This window comes from Rhinatrema bivittatum, chromosome 10, assembly GCF_901001135.1.
Source record: "Rhinatrema bivittatum chromosome 10, aRhiBiv1.1, whole genome shotgun sequence".
Taxonomy (NCBI): Eukaryota; Metazoa; Chordata; class Amphibia; order Gymnophiona; family Rhinatrematidae; genus Rhinatrema; species Rhinatrema bivittatum.
The window spans coordinates 108,218,332-108,234,369 of record NC_042624.1 but is presented as its reverse complement, the minus strand read 5'-3'; the positions used below and the strand labels follow the sequence as shown (position 1 = coordinate 108,234,369).

The window sequence follows — 16,038 nt, the reverse complement described above, 5'->3', positions numbered from 1 at the left end:
TAAGCTAACTCTCGTAAAATAAGAGAACATGGCTAACCTAAGAGACTGACAACCGATTTCATGGGGAGGACAATAGCAGCATGCTAACAATGTTGCAGAATTCACACTTACAAGCTAGTACCATGTTGTGGTGGCACTTGGTGATCAAGAAGTGTTATACTATCCTAGTGAGGCTGAAGAAAAGAACATTTGCATCTCTTGCATATTTGGAAGTTATTCTACTTGCCCTAACTTAATTTGGAGTGAGATAAAGAGCCAATTTCAATCCATGCAAAATGTATATAGACTCAGACTGAGTTCTAACCACATGATTGGAGGTGACTGGGAGTTGCTAAGAATTACTTAATTTCGTATTCTGTTCATTTTTAAGTGTTTGGCTGTGGGGTTGATTCCCCTCTGGTAGTTTTGGCCTGTAGGTGAATAGCAGCCAAATATTGGGTTTCCTTTAATAATTACTATCAGGAAAGGGGCTAGTTGGGTGGTTATTTGTTTTGGTTTAAACTCTGTGTTAGTTGGAAGAGCCTAGGAAAATATATGGAGTGTGAAGGAGGTGGTTTCTTATTGTTGGGCTCTGCTTCCACTTGCCCATCTAGACATGTGCTTCCTGGTGTCCCTACCCTGAAAATATTTCCTGTAACTTACAGAAGAAGTGAGTCCAGCTAGCATCATGGGAGCTGGCCCGAGCTATACTATTTTTTACTTTATCCAGTTTTATTGTAATGGGGGAGAAAGCTCAGGAAATGTTTCCAAAAAGGCCAGTTTGGAGCAGTTTCTGACAGTACCAAGATAGTGTTTATAGTCCCTACCTCAGGGCTTCCCAAACCTGTCCTGGGGACCCCACAGCCAGTCGGGTTTTTCAGGATATCCACAATGAATATCCATGAGATAAGTTTGCATATATTGAGTGTCTGTGATATGCAGATGTGCCTCATGCATATTCATTGAGGATATCCTGAAAACTTGACTGGCTGTGGGGTCGCAGGACAGAGTTGTGAAGCTCTGCCTTGCCTACTCCCATCAGCTTCTCATCATACCACCCCCTCCTCCCCATCATTCATACCTCTTTCTCATAACCGCTCTCACAGGTATATGCTATCAGGATACCCTGTACTCATGCATTCAAATTGATCATTCAGACACACACCACTAAAACTTAGAAAAACCATAAAGGATGCCAAGGACCTGATTCACTAATTTTATTTTTTTTCCCCATACATACAGAATGGAAAAAATCCTTAGTGAATCTGTGCAAAAATCATAAGAATATAAGAAGTTGCCATACAGGGTCAGACAGAGGATCCATCAAGCCCAGCATCCTGTTTCCAGCAGTGGCCAGTCCAGGTTACAAGTACCTGACAAGTACCCAAACACTAAGAAGATCCCATGCTACTGATGGCAGTAATAGCAGTGGCTATTCCCTAAGTCAGCCTGATTAATATGTCCGCCTTGGGACCTGAATCTGGTCCTAAGGAAATTGGCTGGACCACTCTTCAAACTACTGACTGACATTTCCCTGAAGGACCTGACACTCGTAGCAGTAGGCTCAGCTAGAAGGATATCAGAATTGCAAGCACTGTCATTTGGAGACCCGTACTTGTCTTTCTACAAGGAGAAGGTGACAAGCCAATGCTGGCCTTCCTACCAAAAGTAGTGTCAGATTTCCATATTAGTTTGTTTGTTTGTTTGTTTTGCGAATTGGGCAGGAACCTGACCGTCTAGGTGGTTTACAATACGACATACTCAATTATATTGCCGGGTTTAGAAAGTCTGAGTGCATAGGGAAACGCAGAGGCCTGAGATTCTTGGATGTTCGCAGGGTCTTGCTAAGGGTCCTGGAGGTGATCAACGAGTTCAGAAGGTCAGATAGGCTATTTGTAGTAAGCCCAGGCTAGATGGATTAAAGAAGCAATAGCTACAGTTTACATAATATTGGAAAAGGGCTTAGAGTGCATTCCACAAGAGCACCGGCCACATTGTGGGCAGAATATAGAGCAGTAGCACTGATTAGATAGCCCCCTGGGCGTCTGTGCACACGTTCACGAAACACTATAGACTGCATCCCCCCCAGGAAAGGAGGGAGGAGGACTAGTTTCACCACTGAGGTTTTCGAGGCACCGCTGGGCATCTCCCACCCGAAGTAACAGGGGCTTTGGCACGTCCCATCAGGACACCGGTCTGGCAGGATGATCAGGAAGATTGTCTTTCTGGAGTCCTGACAGACCAGTCTAAATCCTGTCCAGAAGAGAAAAACCAGAAGGAATTTTCAGAATAAAAGGACGTGCTGGAAGGACAGGAGCGCAGTAGAGGAGAGCTGATGATAAAGAAGGCAAGTGTCCACTCTGCAGAGAAGGTTCATGCAGGTCAGAGGGCGTAGGAGAAGCAGCTATTGGGAGGGGGGTGTCCTAACCCAATACTGACCTGGTACTCAAAGGCAGTGAGCTGGGGAGGGGGAATAACAGAGTATGTATCTGAAACCCGGAAATTTAATAACATATTTTACATGCATAATTTATTTTAACCAAAACACGGGCCCTCATTGATACACCCGGGGCCACATTAGGAGAGAGAGAGCTTCCGTTTCTGTTGTGCGCCCTTAGCCAGCGAATCTCAAAAAAAAAAAAAAAATTCCTTATACCGAAAAAAAAACTTCATCAATCAATCCCTATCTGGGTCAAACTTCAGAATAAAACTGACAGTACATTGACTTCTCCCTAAGTCCAACTGCTGACCACATCCTCCAGACACTTTATAATTTAATGTGCATTAATAGATACTGTGCATTAGCTTGTATTTTCCCCAAATCGTCTCCAATTCCAGCTCCTTAATTTTACCAGGGAAACTTGAATCTGAGTAGAAAGCGACTGAATTTGGCCACTCTGGGATTTTTCTGTAGTCATTGCCTCCCAGATCCCCCTTCGCTGACCATCTTATGCTTTACCAGGCCAGTTGACACCCTGACCGCTGGATTTGGACGCTCCGGATCCAGTTCCCCTTTCGGTTGAGCCTCCCTCTTGTTTATCCCCAGCCTCAGTCTGATCCCAGCACTGCAAGAGCTCTGGCGTCTTCCGCTTCTGAAGCGCGCCTGCCGTTATCCGTGGGTGCCGTGGCCTCGATCCGGCCGATGACCTCGCGGGCCGGGGAATCTGCCCGTGTGCCTTCTCTTGGCATTGCCTCCCAAGGCTGAAAGGGCAGAGGTTGCTGAGGGGGCCACCTGCGGGCCAGAGGACAGACCTGGGACTTCCCCCTTCCGGCTGCCCACCAGGAGGGCGAGTTGTGGACAGCCCAGCAAGGCTTGCAGGGTTCACAGGGCTCCACGTCCACTGTTCTGGACACGCACCCCTCCTTCCTCAGTTTCCTCTGCGTCCACGTGCTGATGCTCTCAGTTGGGCATCCTGCTGTATGTTGGGGGGGGGGGGGGGGGGCATGCAGCTCACTGGCAATTAGAAGTTCTTCTAAGCCTAGCTGGAGGAGGCCAAATGTAGGTGCACATTCGTTTTGTTTTAATTTAAATGACTACAGGGAAAGATCTGGCCCCAGTTTAGATTTTTTTTTTTTTTTTTTTCATTTAAAAGCACAGAACATTGTCTGGACTTGGGGGCGGGTGCTCTGGATATCAGGTCCAAGGGGGGGGGCCATCATCAGTGGGGCTGGATTTTACCAGTGGCATAGCAGAGGGGTAACTGCATGAGCACACCACAGGGCTCTGCCCCAGTGACTCTACTTGCCGCTGACCTGAATAGCCCTCTGCTACCTGTACCAGCCCCTTTTTCATGGACAGGTGCACGCTCCGCGCGAGACCCAAGCTCCTACTTAACAGGGCTAAGGCAGAGCTGCAAGACTTTCACATCACATCAGCACGGCCAGGGAGAAGAGCTCGTGTATCCGCCACCGGGATCCCGTGCCCTTTCTTGGCCTCCTCACCGTCCAAATCCCGGAACGCCTTGTACGGTCTGGGGCCCTGCCTCATTCAGGGCATGGATTCCTGCTTAGAGCCGTCCTGCTGCTCTACCCCAGGGCTTCCCAAACCTGTGCTGGGTGCCCCCCACAGCCCGTTGGGTTTTCAGGATATCGCCAATGTATATGCAAATTTCCCTCTTTGTGATTATGCTGACGGACCAGCACAGATTTGGGAAGCCAGCGTACTAACCGCCTTTTGCCCTAACCAATGTGTCGCGGTAAGTTAATGATTGCATTTTGTGCATGTGTTTTTATTACGTGTGTTTGTCGTACGCTGCCGCGATAATTTATACACTTTTTTTTTTTTTTTAAGTAAAATAAATTAAAAATTTCAAGGGTAGTCTTCGGAGAGCCCGGTTTGTAAACCATTGGCGGGATGGGGATTCGGGGCAGGAAGTGTTAAACAGCAAGGTGGCAACCAGAAGCCACAGCCCGGGAAAGCGGCATGCAAAAGGCTGCGTGAATGGAAGCACGAGGAGCGCGCGCGCGCGCCTTGTTCCTGAGCTTTCTTTACGCGGGTGTGAAATACAACAGAGCAGTTCTGCCGATTGCACAATGTAAATGAGCTGCTCGGCTGTGGTGCACGACAGGGGGGAGGGGGCTGGGTCCTGGTTTCCCTCCCGGAGAAGAGGACGCGTCCACTGGAAGGAAGACGTGAAGGGTGTTTTTAAAAGTTTGCAAGAAAACCGGGTTGGGTCTCGTCCCCTCTCTGCGCCTTAGCATGGAAGCTTCCTTCAGGAGGAGCTCGTAGGGAGGTAAGCGGGGCTGCAGCCTCTTTGAATCTTTTTATTGTAAAAGTTATGTAAGTTCCTGCTTTAAAGCGCCAGGTTGTTTTTTTTTGTTGCTGGCTTGCTCCGGGGCCTAGTTTTAGTATGAAAATGTGATCACTTTGGAATATTGAAACGAAAGCAAGCTGCAGTACAAGCTGGAACGCATGGGGTTAATCAGTCACTGTGCTGCTGTATTCCAGCTCTCTGGGCTTTGCTACTGCCTCTTCACTGCTTTGTGTTGCAGGTGAATCCTGTGGTCTCACCAGTGGCGTAGTCAGATCTGATTTTTTTATTTTTTTTGGGGGGGGGGGGGGGTAGGCACAAGGTTAACATGGGTGGGCAGTGGACATGCAGGTCTGAGACCTACTAGTTGTATTCCTATTGATAGAAACATAGAAGTGACGACAGAAGAAGACCAAACGGCCCATCCAGTCTGCCCAGCAAGCTTCACACCTATTTGTTTTCATAATCTGTTACTCTGACCGCTGAGGTCAGGGCCCTTATTGGTAACTTTTTGGTTCCAGTTCCCTTCCACCCCCACCATCGATGCAGACAGCTGTGCTGGAGCTGCATCTAAGTGAAGTATCTAGCTAATTGGTTTGGGGTAGTAACCGAGGTAATAAGCAAGCTACTCCCGTTTGTTTACCCTGCATGTGCAATTCAGCCATTGTTGGTTGTCTGAATAAAAATCCTCTTTACTTAATTCCCTCTGTTGCTGAAGCAGTGAGCTGCGCAGATACTTATTCCAAGTCAAGTATCATGCTTAATTGATAAATAATGTCATATACTGCACCCTAAGAAGTTTGCAACAACCATTATGCATCATGTGCGAAATTTTAAAACGTTTTACCTCTTATTTCAAGCACTTCCCAGAATTAAAAATTCCTTAATTTATTTTATATTTATTGCAGTTTATAAATGCACAAGATTATCATGTAAAAAAAAAAAAGCAAACATACAACAAAAATTAATGTATTTTCATGAATTCCCTTTGCCGAAAGCCAGATAGCATTAATCATCAGAACAGGTGCAGAGCTAGGATAATTCACATTACAACCAACATGAAAAAAAAAAAATACAAATTCTGGTGTCTCCTCAGCAAAAAATATCCCTCCACTGATATTTTGTGAAGTAGCACAAATTCCTGCAAAGAAAGAGGCCTCTGGAACCTTGCCATACAGTCACAGCACTGACTCTCAGGACTCAAATAAGAACATTTATTTATTTTATTTTAAGTTTTATTTTCTTTTAAGTTTATTTGTAAACCGATACGATGTGCAAATGGTTGTCGGTATATAAAATCTTTAAAATACAAAATTATTCAGAGTAGTTATTTATTTATCATCTGCAAATTTGATAACCTCACTCGTTTTCCTTTCCAGATCATTTATAAATATATTGAAAAGCACCAGTCCAAGTACAGATCCCTGAGGCACTCCACTGTTTACCCTTTTCCACTGAGAAAATTGACCATTTAATCCTACTCTCTGTTTCCTGTCTTTTAACCAGTTTGTAATCCACGAAAGGACATCGCCTCCTATCCCATGATTTTTTAGTTTTCATAGAAGCCTCTCATGAGGGACTTTTGTCAAACGCCTTCTGAAAATCCAAATACACTACATCTACCGGTTCACCTTTATCCACATGTTTATTCACCCCTTCAAAAAAATGAAGCAGATTTGTTAGGCAAGACTTCCCTTGGGTAAATCCATGTTGACTGTGTCCCATTAAACCACGTCTTTCTATGTGATTTTGAAAGGGTAAATATGCATCCCAGCTCACAAGTGATTTTATATACCTCTGTCATCCCTCTCATTTCTTTCTTTTCCAGCCTGAAGAGCCCTAACCTGTTTAGCCTGTTTCCATAAGGGAGCCATTCCATCTCATTTATCATTTTCTCTTACCCGTCACTGTACTTTTTCTAGTCCTGCTCTTATCTTTTTTGAGATTGAGCGACCAGAACTGCACACGATACTGAAAGAGCAAACTTATGAAAAAGCAGCAATGCAAATACTACACCAGGCCCTAGAACATTAATACATCACCTACGGGAATAACAGAACAAGCTGGACTACTACTACTACAGAGAAACTACACGCTAGCAGAAATAGCTGTATTTCAGTTGCCCACAGGCAAATTAGAAACAGAAACACGCAGAGAAAATTGAAATAGCCTGAGAAACTAAACTCTAAACTGGAATACTGAAGAAAGAGAGCAAATTTGAAAAATATAAGAAATGCACATTCAAATCGCTAAAATCTCAAATTTTTTTTGTTTACCTTTGTATTTTTCTAATCAGTTGGTCTCAGTTCCCCCCCCCCCCCCCCCCCCCCCCCCTTTTTCCCTTGTCAGTCATTTCCTTCAGGGTCTCTCTTCTCCTACTGTCTTCTTCCCTTCCTCCTCCCCACAGAAGCTCATACTTTCTTTCACAGACTCCCTCATACACACGAGCTCTCCCATTCTTATGCACACTCAGGCTCCCATTCGCTCTTGTATTCCACCCCCCAAGCGTTTTCACTGGGCACAGAAGACAAACGCCTACTTCCGCTGTCACGGGAATGGGATCCCACGATGGTATTACTCCAAGAGGCCTCTTCTGGTGTGAAACAGCCATGGCTATGCCACTGGGTCTCACAATAACGTAGCTTTATCTTCTCAACCACCGTGTCCTGTCTTCCTTGGGCTCAAGTAGCCATGGGTCAGCAGGCAGGAGCAGTGGTAAAGCTGCTTACACTAACGGGCTGATACAGTAAAGTCCGCGGGGAGAGCGGGCGAACGCACGCTCTCCTGGCGCGTGCACGGGCCACTCTCTCCTGTGCGTGCGATTCACTATGCAAATTAGGCCCGGAGGTAAAAACAGGCAAAAGGAGGCGCTAGGGACATTAGCGCGTCCCTAGCGTCTCCTTTTGGACCGGAGCGGAGGCTGTCAGCGGGTTTGACAGCCGCCGCTCAATTTTGCCGGCGTCTGTTCTCGAGCCCGCTGACAGCCACGGGTTCGGAAACCGGACGCCGGCAAAATTGAGCGTCCGGTTTTCGAGCCACGGGCCGACTTCAAATTTCTTTTTTTTTTTTTTTTTTTTACTTTTGGTAATATCGCCATGAAATTAAGTCGGAGGGTGCACAGAAAAGCAGTTTTTACTGCTTTTCTGTGCACTTTCCTGGTGCCTGAAGAAATTAGCGCCTACCTTTTGGGTAGACGCTAATTTCTGAAAGCAAAATATGCGGCTTGGCTGCACATTTTGTTTTCTGAATCGCGCGGGGAATACCTAATAGGGCCTTCAACATGTTTTTGTATGTTGCGGGCGCTATTAGAGTCGGGGGGGGGGGGGGGGGTTGGACGCGCGTTTTCGGCCCTTACTGAATAAGGGGTAACTCTAACGCGTCAAACGCGCGTCCAATAGAGGGTTAACAATGCGCTTCGGAGCACACTGTACTGTATCGCCCGTAAGTAATTAGATATTGTGAAACCCCCCCCCCCCCCCCCACTCATTAAACATCAGAAACGATTATTTTCATACGCTGCAATTTATATAACAGAACGTGGAATTTCAACTTCGTGAATTGAAATGCTGGTGAATTTGAGACCCTCCCAGAGGGTGTAGAGTGCTAACGAGTAGTGCTGTTAGTTCGTTTTCATGGCACTTCTGCTGTCCCTCCTTCTCTGCTTCCGGACAGGTCTGGCAGAGCCCAGGGAGCTGTGCTCTCACAGGGTCGGGTCTGAAACCACAGTGCAGAACAAAATCCTGAGAGCGTGCAGAGTGCACGCCTTTTAATTCCTCCCCCGCGAATGTGTGGGGAATTTCACTTGGCTCTCTTACGTTTTCAGAATGCCCCCCAGCTCCATCTGCGTTTTGTCCTCAGCTCAGCGAGGCCTTGGATAGCGATCAGACATCGGAAAAGAGTAGGAAGGAAGTGCTGTCCAGATCCAAACTGCACCTGATTCGCATTATTTTCTCTTTCTGGTTGTGCAGGCTTTTTTTTTTTTTTTATATAATAAACAAGGCTAAAAATGACGCATTGTTTCCTGTCAGGCCACGATACTCCAGCGTTTTAAGGTGCCTTAAATAGGGGTGTGAACTTCCACAGTTTTAATTTTGGCTTTATTATTATTTTTTGGTGTTTTGGTTCATGTAATTTTATTTCGGTTTGGTTCATTTGCCATTAAACATTAAAAAAAAAAAAAAAAAAATTTTTAATCAAAATGGGACCTTCCCGGGTCTCTCCGAACTTCCTCCAACCTTCCGTGGGGTCCTAGTTAATGAAAGGGGCAGGGGGGGATACCCCATGGAAGGCCCTTTAAAAATGGTGCCTCCCCCTCCCTGAGACCAGCACCACAGTGACATCAAAATGGCGCCATTCTCGGAGGCAGCGGGGGGGGGGGGGGCATTTTTAAAAGTCCTGTGAGCACTGTTTCGCTTTTAACTGTGAACAAGGCAGGCAAGAAGCAAAATGACTGGAAAGAGAAAATGTGTGGCCCTAGAACATTAATACATCACCTATGGGAATAACAGAACAAGCTGGATTACTACTACAGAGAAACTACACGCTAGCAGAATAACTGTATTTCAGTTGCCCACAGGCAAATTAGAAACAGAAACACGCAGACAAAATTGAAATAGCCTGAGAAACTAAACTCTAAACTGGAATACTGAAGAAAGAGAGCAAAATTGCATGTTGAGGGCGCTATTAGGTGCCGCGGGTTGGACGCGCGTTTTCCACCCCTTACTGAATAAGGGGTAAAGGAAAACGTGCGTCCAAGGGCAGGTTAACAGGTACTGAATCGGCTCGCTTATTACGTTGACCTCTTAGACTGTAAGCGCTGCTGGGACAGGGCAATCCTTAACTGTAACTCAGCTAGGCTTGAGCGAAATGTAACTATAAAAAGAAGGAGCTTCAGCTTGCTATGTGATGGAAGGAATTGCCCTCTGAAGGAGAACAGAAAAGGGTGGAATATTTACTTTTGGGTGTGGAGTCCCTAGCGCAGTGTAAACCAACGCTGAAGATTATTCCTTCAGTGCACAGAGAAGGACCTGTAACACTGGCACCGCCGAGTGAGGGAACAGCTCTGTCTGCCGTAAGCTTCTCCCGCATAGAGAGGGGTGGCTTTGACACGTGCTGGGACAGCCTGAAAGATCTCTCTCCCCAGAGACATTGCTGTCACTTAATACCAATAACCAACAAACATGACACTGTACATCCTTAGTAACCAATAAAAATACATCCCCAGTAACTAAAAACAGACTTCGGGAGCCAATAGGAAAATGACACCATAAACCTCGGCCACCAAAAAAATGTGATGTCCGAATTCAATTATCTACAGATCCATCTCCAACACAGTTTTCTTTTGCCTGATTGGAAGCCCAGCAAAACTTCAAACCTGCTGTGTGTGTGGAGTCGGGGTTTTCAGACGGGGAAGACGTTATAAAGTCCAAACTAAGAGCCAAGTTTTAGAATAAGATACAATTCCCAGAGGAGAAACGGACTTGCAGCTCATTATGATAGAATCAGTTGAGGCAGTGCTCATTAGTTTCTTCAAAATGTGAACCTGTCTCCACTCTCTTTTGCTTTTTTTTTTTCTGTCTCACTGTTTTACTTTTGTGCCTCTTTCTTATTTTTTTGGGAATGAAAAGTGTGCACACTTATTATGCCCATTAAATCTTTTCTCAAGGTCACACTTCAGATGTACACGCATCAGTGCAGTACTAGAATGGGATTCTGATGATGAACAGCAAGATGGCACCCTGGCTTACTTTGATAAACTGGGACTTGCGTTCAGGAAAAGGTATATTTACAAACCACTGGTGATGACAGGGGGCTCCGTGTTGCTGCTTTGCAGCTGAATGCTCTGTTCTTTGTTTGGGATTGAGACCCCATGGGACTGAGTACTGCACTTAGGATCCGATGCATTAAGCAGTTTCACCATAGACCAAAAATGTGAAAGATCTTTGAGTACCTTTGGCCCTTTGATCTTGACCAGAAGCGGTGGAAGTGGAGACGCTTCTAGCATTTTGAACTAGATGTGTAATATTGTGCATCAGATGCTGGGCAAGGATTGATATCACAGGTGACGACTGCCGGGGACAGGATTGGTCTGTGCTTTGCGATTTTGCTGTGTCCACGCCAATTCCAGGTAGATATGGGCACTGCAGTCCTTGTTGCCTAGTCTGCTAATATTTCATTAGTACATAAGATTTTGCCATACTGGATCCATCAAGCCCAGTATCCTGCTTCCAACAGTGGCCAAGCCAGGTCACAAGTACCTGGCAGGGATCCCAGGAGGCAGAGAGATTCCACGTTGCTTATCCCGGGGATAGGAAGTGGATTCCTGCAGCTCCACCCTTCCGTTCACTCTTCCCGTGGTGCACGACACCCATCTTCAGCTGCTGAAGGAGAAGGGGGTAGGGTAGGGTAGAGACCGGCAGTGCTTGGCAGGGGGACTGTGCTTAGCAACTTTTTATTTATTTATTTTGTAGAATCGGGTCCGCAATAGGGATGGCGGTGGAAGAACACAATCACCAAGGTGATGGATTTTATTGCCATGGCGACATTTCCCCCCCCGGCTGCATCAGTCTGCAGCTTTAAAAATGTGACACTGGAGGAAGACTGAAGATTTTAATGAGGGCAGGCACCAAGCAGGCTAAAAATAACCAGCCGTCTTTTTCATATTTCCAGGGTCCCCAAGGTGTCGGTGAATGCTGATAACCAGGGGGGAGGGGGGGTGTTTTGACAGCCGGCGTTGCTCTCCACTTTGGCTCGGCGCAGCGCCTGCATGGGGTTCTTCCTGGTGCACTGCAGCTCTTGGATTTCGCACTCTGTTTAGGTATTATTTTAGCCCCTGTGCTAATTAATGGTGGAGGGATGTGAGGCTGAGGCTTTATGATTACCGGGGGAAGGGCACTGTATCGTCCTCCAAGCGTGTTCTAAGGCTAGCCAGTAGGTGGTGCTCTTGTACAATGGCTGGGCTGCCCAGGGACTGTGCTTGCTACCTTTACAGAATGCCTTGCTCCTGACAGCCCAGTGAGAAGAGACCAGAGCCAGGCATAAGTACTATACACTTTTTTTTTCCTGGCTGAAATGTTTCTATTGTGAAATTCAGGTTTGATTTCCTGCATAACTATCCGTTATTTTTCGATTTTAAGTCAGCCTTCTGGGCTTAGGGAAATACCTACAGTATCTGGCCGTAATCCGCTTTGAAGTGGCTGAAAGGTGGAATATAAGTCAAACAAACAACCACCCATGGAACAAGGCCAGCCCGTGTGTGAGCTGGGTGTTTAGTAGAATCTGACTGGATTGCCCTGTTTTCAGTGTGAAGATCTTGTTGCACTGCCCAAATCTTTGCTTGTTACCCTTAGTCCCAGTTGAGCTACAGAGAATAACTTTTTAGCTCTGCTGTGTAGCATAATACTTTGGCTCAGGGACTAGCTGGCATCCTGTGGGAGTATGGAACCCGATTCAAAATGAATCAACGTAGCTCAAGCTGCAGCATTTCCTGGTACCTTTGAGGTGGTGCCTTGCTGTAAAGTTTTTAATCCCTTTCCCTCCAGATCGGTGTAATTCCAGCTTTGTTTAGTGTTTTTTTTTTTTTATTTACCATAATGCAGAGAACAGCATGGTATGCATATAGTTAGGATTATTTTCCCTATGTGCCTCACTTTACACTTGTCCTTGTTGAATTTCACCTGCCGTTTAGATGCCTGCTTCCCCGGTTTTGCAAGGTCCTTCTAAGTGAGGTCCCAACCTTCCAGTCTGTAACATACCGTCTATCCAGGTCCCGTGGCTGAATCCTGCGGCCTGATGAGAATCTGCAGATGGCTCCCGGCATTGGCTGCTGTTCTACATCCCTATCTAGGGGCTTAACAACTACTACTGTGTTTTATAGCTGTTCACGATCAGGGGTGCAATACAGAAGTGCACCAAGCAGGGGAGAGATCTGAGTGATCATGTCTGATCTCAAGGTAGCAAAACGGCGTGACAAGGCGGCAACGAAAGCCAGAGGAATGGCAGGGGCGCTTCGGAAGAGGCAACCTCGGGAAACGAGGACGTGATAACGCCTGTATATAGGCTGTTGGGACCTCACTTAGAGCATTATGTCCTGAGTCTCTGAAAGGATATGGACAGAGAAGGACTTCCAGAAACCCTGCGATGAGCTTAAGGACGTAAATGTGCGCACCCTAGAGGAGAGGAGAAATGGGAGAGATATATATTGTAAATACTCGTTAATGTTCTATATGGTTAACATTCCTCTCGTGTATCTGACTCTGCTACTCTAGCCCTTTTACCCCCGGTTCCAGCTCCCCTTCGTTACATGTAATTTGTAATTTCCAACAGTTAATTGTTACCCCTGTTCAATGTAAACTGATGTGATGTTCTAATGAATGTCGGTATAGAAAAGTTTTAAATAAATAAATAAAAATGGTCGGTACATTCGGGTACGTCAAAGGTCTAAATGTATGCGCAAGTAGCATACCCTTTTCAGTGGAAAGGAGGCTCTAAGACAAATGGCCTCGCTAGGCGTAGACTCAGGAGTAATGTCAGAAAATACTTTTCTTCAGAGAGAAGGTGGAGGATGTAGGAAGTGGCGGTGGTGGCTACAAACACCATAGCAGAATTTGAGAGCAGGGGGACAGGCACAGAGGATCCCCTAGCTGTGAAGGGAAAGTTGGAAATGACCAGAGGTCTGTGGCATTTCACTGGGAAGCAAATCGCTGCAGACCAGATAGCTGTGCCTTACGGTCCTCATCCGCCTTTGTCTTTTCTTTTATCGGGAATGTATTCCTTGTAATCCAGAGTAATTATTCAGTGCTGTCAGCCTGATTTGGGTAAACTGACAGTTCTGAACTGGTAAGGGGAATAACCTTTGACTAAAGGTCACAGATGTTTAGAACAAAATATTTTTTTAAAAATATTCTCTCTAGAATATTGGAAGAACTGGAGCGCTGTCTTAATTTCTCTTTTGTGGGGATAAATAAACGCGTCGGCGGGCGATTTAACGTGACAGGCACAATGATGTTGCTGTCTTCATTAAGTTTAAAAATACACTTTTTAAAGACTTGTTTCAAATGCTCGAGACATCTGATGTGGCTCTGATTACTGTTCCTTTTGGAAGGAGCCAGCCCCCGTCATTAACTTGCCCTTAATTATGTGGCTTTCCACTTAACTGCTTGTCACTTTTTCCCTCATGTTATTGTTCCTGTTGAATAGTCGTTTATTAGTGTCATTAACTTTTTATTTTTTTTTAATTTTGCTTATGGAAAGGCCAAGCAAACAAGATCCCAATTCTTACAGCTACTTCGGCACAAGATGAAATCCCTATCTCCGTTTTTTGCTTCCCCCATCCCGAAAGGCCCACAGCTTCCTTCTTTCTGTTCTTTTTGGGCTTTCAGATCCACTGACCGTGGCCTCTGTTAGATGACAGGAGCCCACCGTCACGACTCCCTGGGGTTTTTCCTTCCCCTCCCCCCCAACTCAGGCATAGACTTGGATCCCTCTGCAAGCGGGGGTGCCCTGAACCCTGCTTCTTATGTTAAACAGCCTGTGACCTGTCTTGCTTCCGGAGGTTTGTTTCCAGGATGACACCTCGTGACGGCGAGATCCTCAAGTTAACTCTGCTCAGGATTACAACTTTTTTATTTCTTCTAAACGTCCACATTGATGATATCAAGTGCCTCTTCAGGTAACAGGCGGCCTCTCCTAAAATCTTTGGCTTCTAGAAGGTTGAATAATGGAAAGAACCTGAAGGGCATCGGTCATAGAAAGAGAGAGATGTACAGAAGGCTGCCCCAAAGATGCTCCACTAATGACATTTGCACACACACACCTGTGTACTTCAATCCGTGCACACCTTGAATGCCCCTCCAGCAGCCCTGAGACCCTGAGGCTGGTGCAGATCTGGCCCAGAGCACGGAAAGCTAGCTGAAGCAACCTTTTTATTCTTTCTCGTGAAAGCCACTCTTAAATAGTCTTGGGTTTTTTCTACCAGGGGTGGACTGTGCTTATCTTGCAGTTTAGCCTGCCCTAACGGCTACAATCTCATCTCGGCGGCGCACACCATTTGTCTTGTCCTGATCTAACATGCAAAACAACCTCCGAAAGAGAACCATACAGTACAGTCTTATAGCTACCACAGAGCTATAGTGTAGCCAAGAAACTGTGGCAGCTCCCAAATGGGCAGAGCTGGCATTGCAGCATTTAAAGAAAGCTCCACGTTTTAAACCTAGGTCTCCTAAAACCCCATCCAAACTTTTTTTTTTTTTTTTTTACAGTTTTCTCATCGCAAATACAAAGCCAAAAATAGCTGAGCAGTCCTTATTTTATATATTAACTGCAGCCGTCCACACAACATAACTGCTGACTTTATAGTAAAGCTCGACACTGGCTGTGTGTTAATGCTGTCCTCGGGAGGCAGATTAATCCGAGTCTGCGTGATCGTTTAAAGGATATATACTGTGTGCAAGGATAAGACTGTATGCCTTAGCACCAGGCGTAATTTTGGGGGTGTGCTACATTTAGTGGAAGATGTGCTGCGCATGCCTTGTGATGTCACCATATTCCTGGGGAAAGGCACTACCAGCGCTCACTTAAACCCTTAAATGAATAAAACAAATTTTTAGCTTGCTGGCAAGACTGTTGCAAGCACGCGTATGGGCTTTGATAGATACTTTTATCCCGATGTAAGCCTACTTTTTATTTAAAAAGAAAAAAATGTAGTAATTTTTATTGAAGTTGTAAATTGTTGGTAACCAGGATATGACAAAACTAATAAATCTACATATTAGTTGTTGCAGACATGAACAACATTCAGTGGTTCTTGATTTTAAAAATTATCAAATTACTATATAGTAAGCTAAACAAGAATTGGCTACAAAAATTTTTCCAGGTGAACAGGCATATTAAGGTTTGCAGGTGAACACTTTTTTTTTTCCTTCTTTACAAGTTTATTCCCTCTCTGTTACAGCTGCACTATCTACATGCTTCAATAGGCCTTTGTTTCATCAACTAATACAGCACCCATCCCTGGCACAGTCTTTTCCCAGGAATATTTTACTAATTTCTGTTTCAGATTAGAAGGTTGTCCGAAGGCCGATGCTAGTGGAGCAGGGAATATTTCTTGGCGTTCTTCAGCTTCCAGGAATAGTGGCTGTAGGCCTCTTGTGATTTTTCTTAGTTTTTCCAGCTTTGGATTGTACGTAACTACAAGGGGCACTTGCTCTGTGGTTTTCCTTTCTTCGTATTGCAGTAGATTTGTCCTGGATGTTTTAAGTGAACAAGCAATTTTTCTGGTGATGATTTTGGGGTTATGCTTTTATGTTTG

At 45.4% G+C, this 16,038-nt stretch overlaps 1 protein-coding gene across 8 annotated transcripts in view; it reads left to right on the top strand.

Annotated features, from left to right (window-relative positions):
- ACOT11 (acyl-CoA thioesterase 11) overlaps positions 1 to 16,038 on the top strand; it is a 50,408-nt gene that overhangs the window by 1,409 nt on the left and 32,961 nt on the right. Inside the window, exons 1-2 of one of the 8 annotated variants that reach the window (XM_029618858.1) lie at positions 4,691 to 4,712; positions 10,396 to 10,509. The exons of 2 other annotated variants lie outside the window; for them this stretch is intronic. Coding sequence is in view for 2 of the 6 variants with exons in the window: in XM_029618856.1 (XP_029474716.1) it covers positions 3,771 to 4,175 (405 nt within the window). In the remaining 4 variants the exon portion in view is untranslated. Of the gene's footprint in view, positions 1 to 3,748; positions 4,176 to 4,464; positions 4,713 to 10,395; positions 10,510 to 16,038 lie in introns of those variants that run through there. 5 more of the 8 variants (XM_029618853.1, XM_029618856.1, XM_029618850.1 and 2 more) reach the window with 5 other exon arrangements.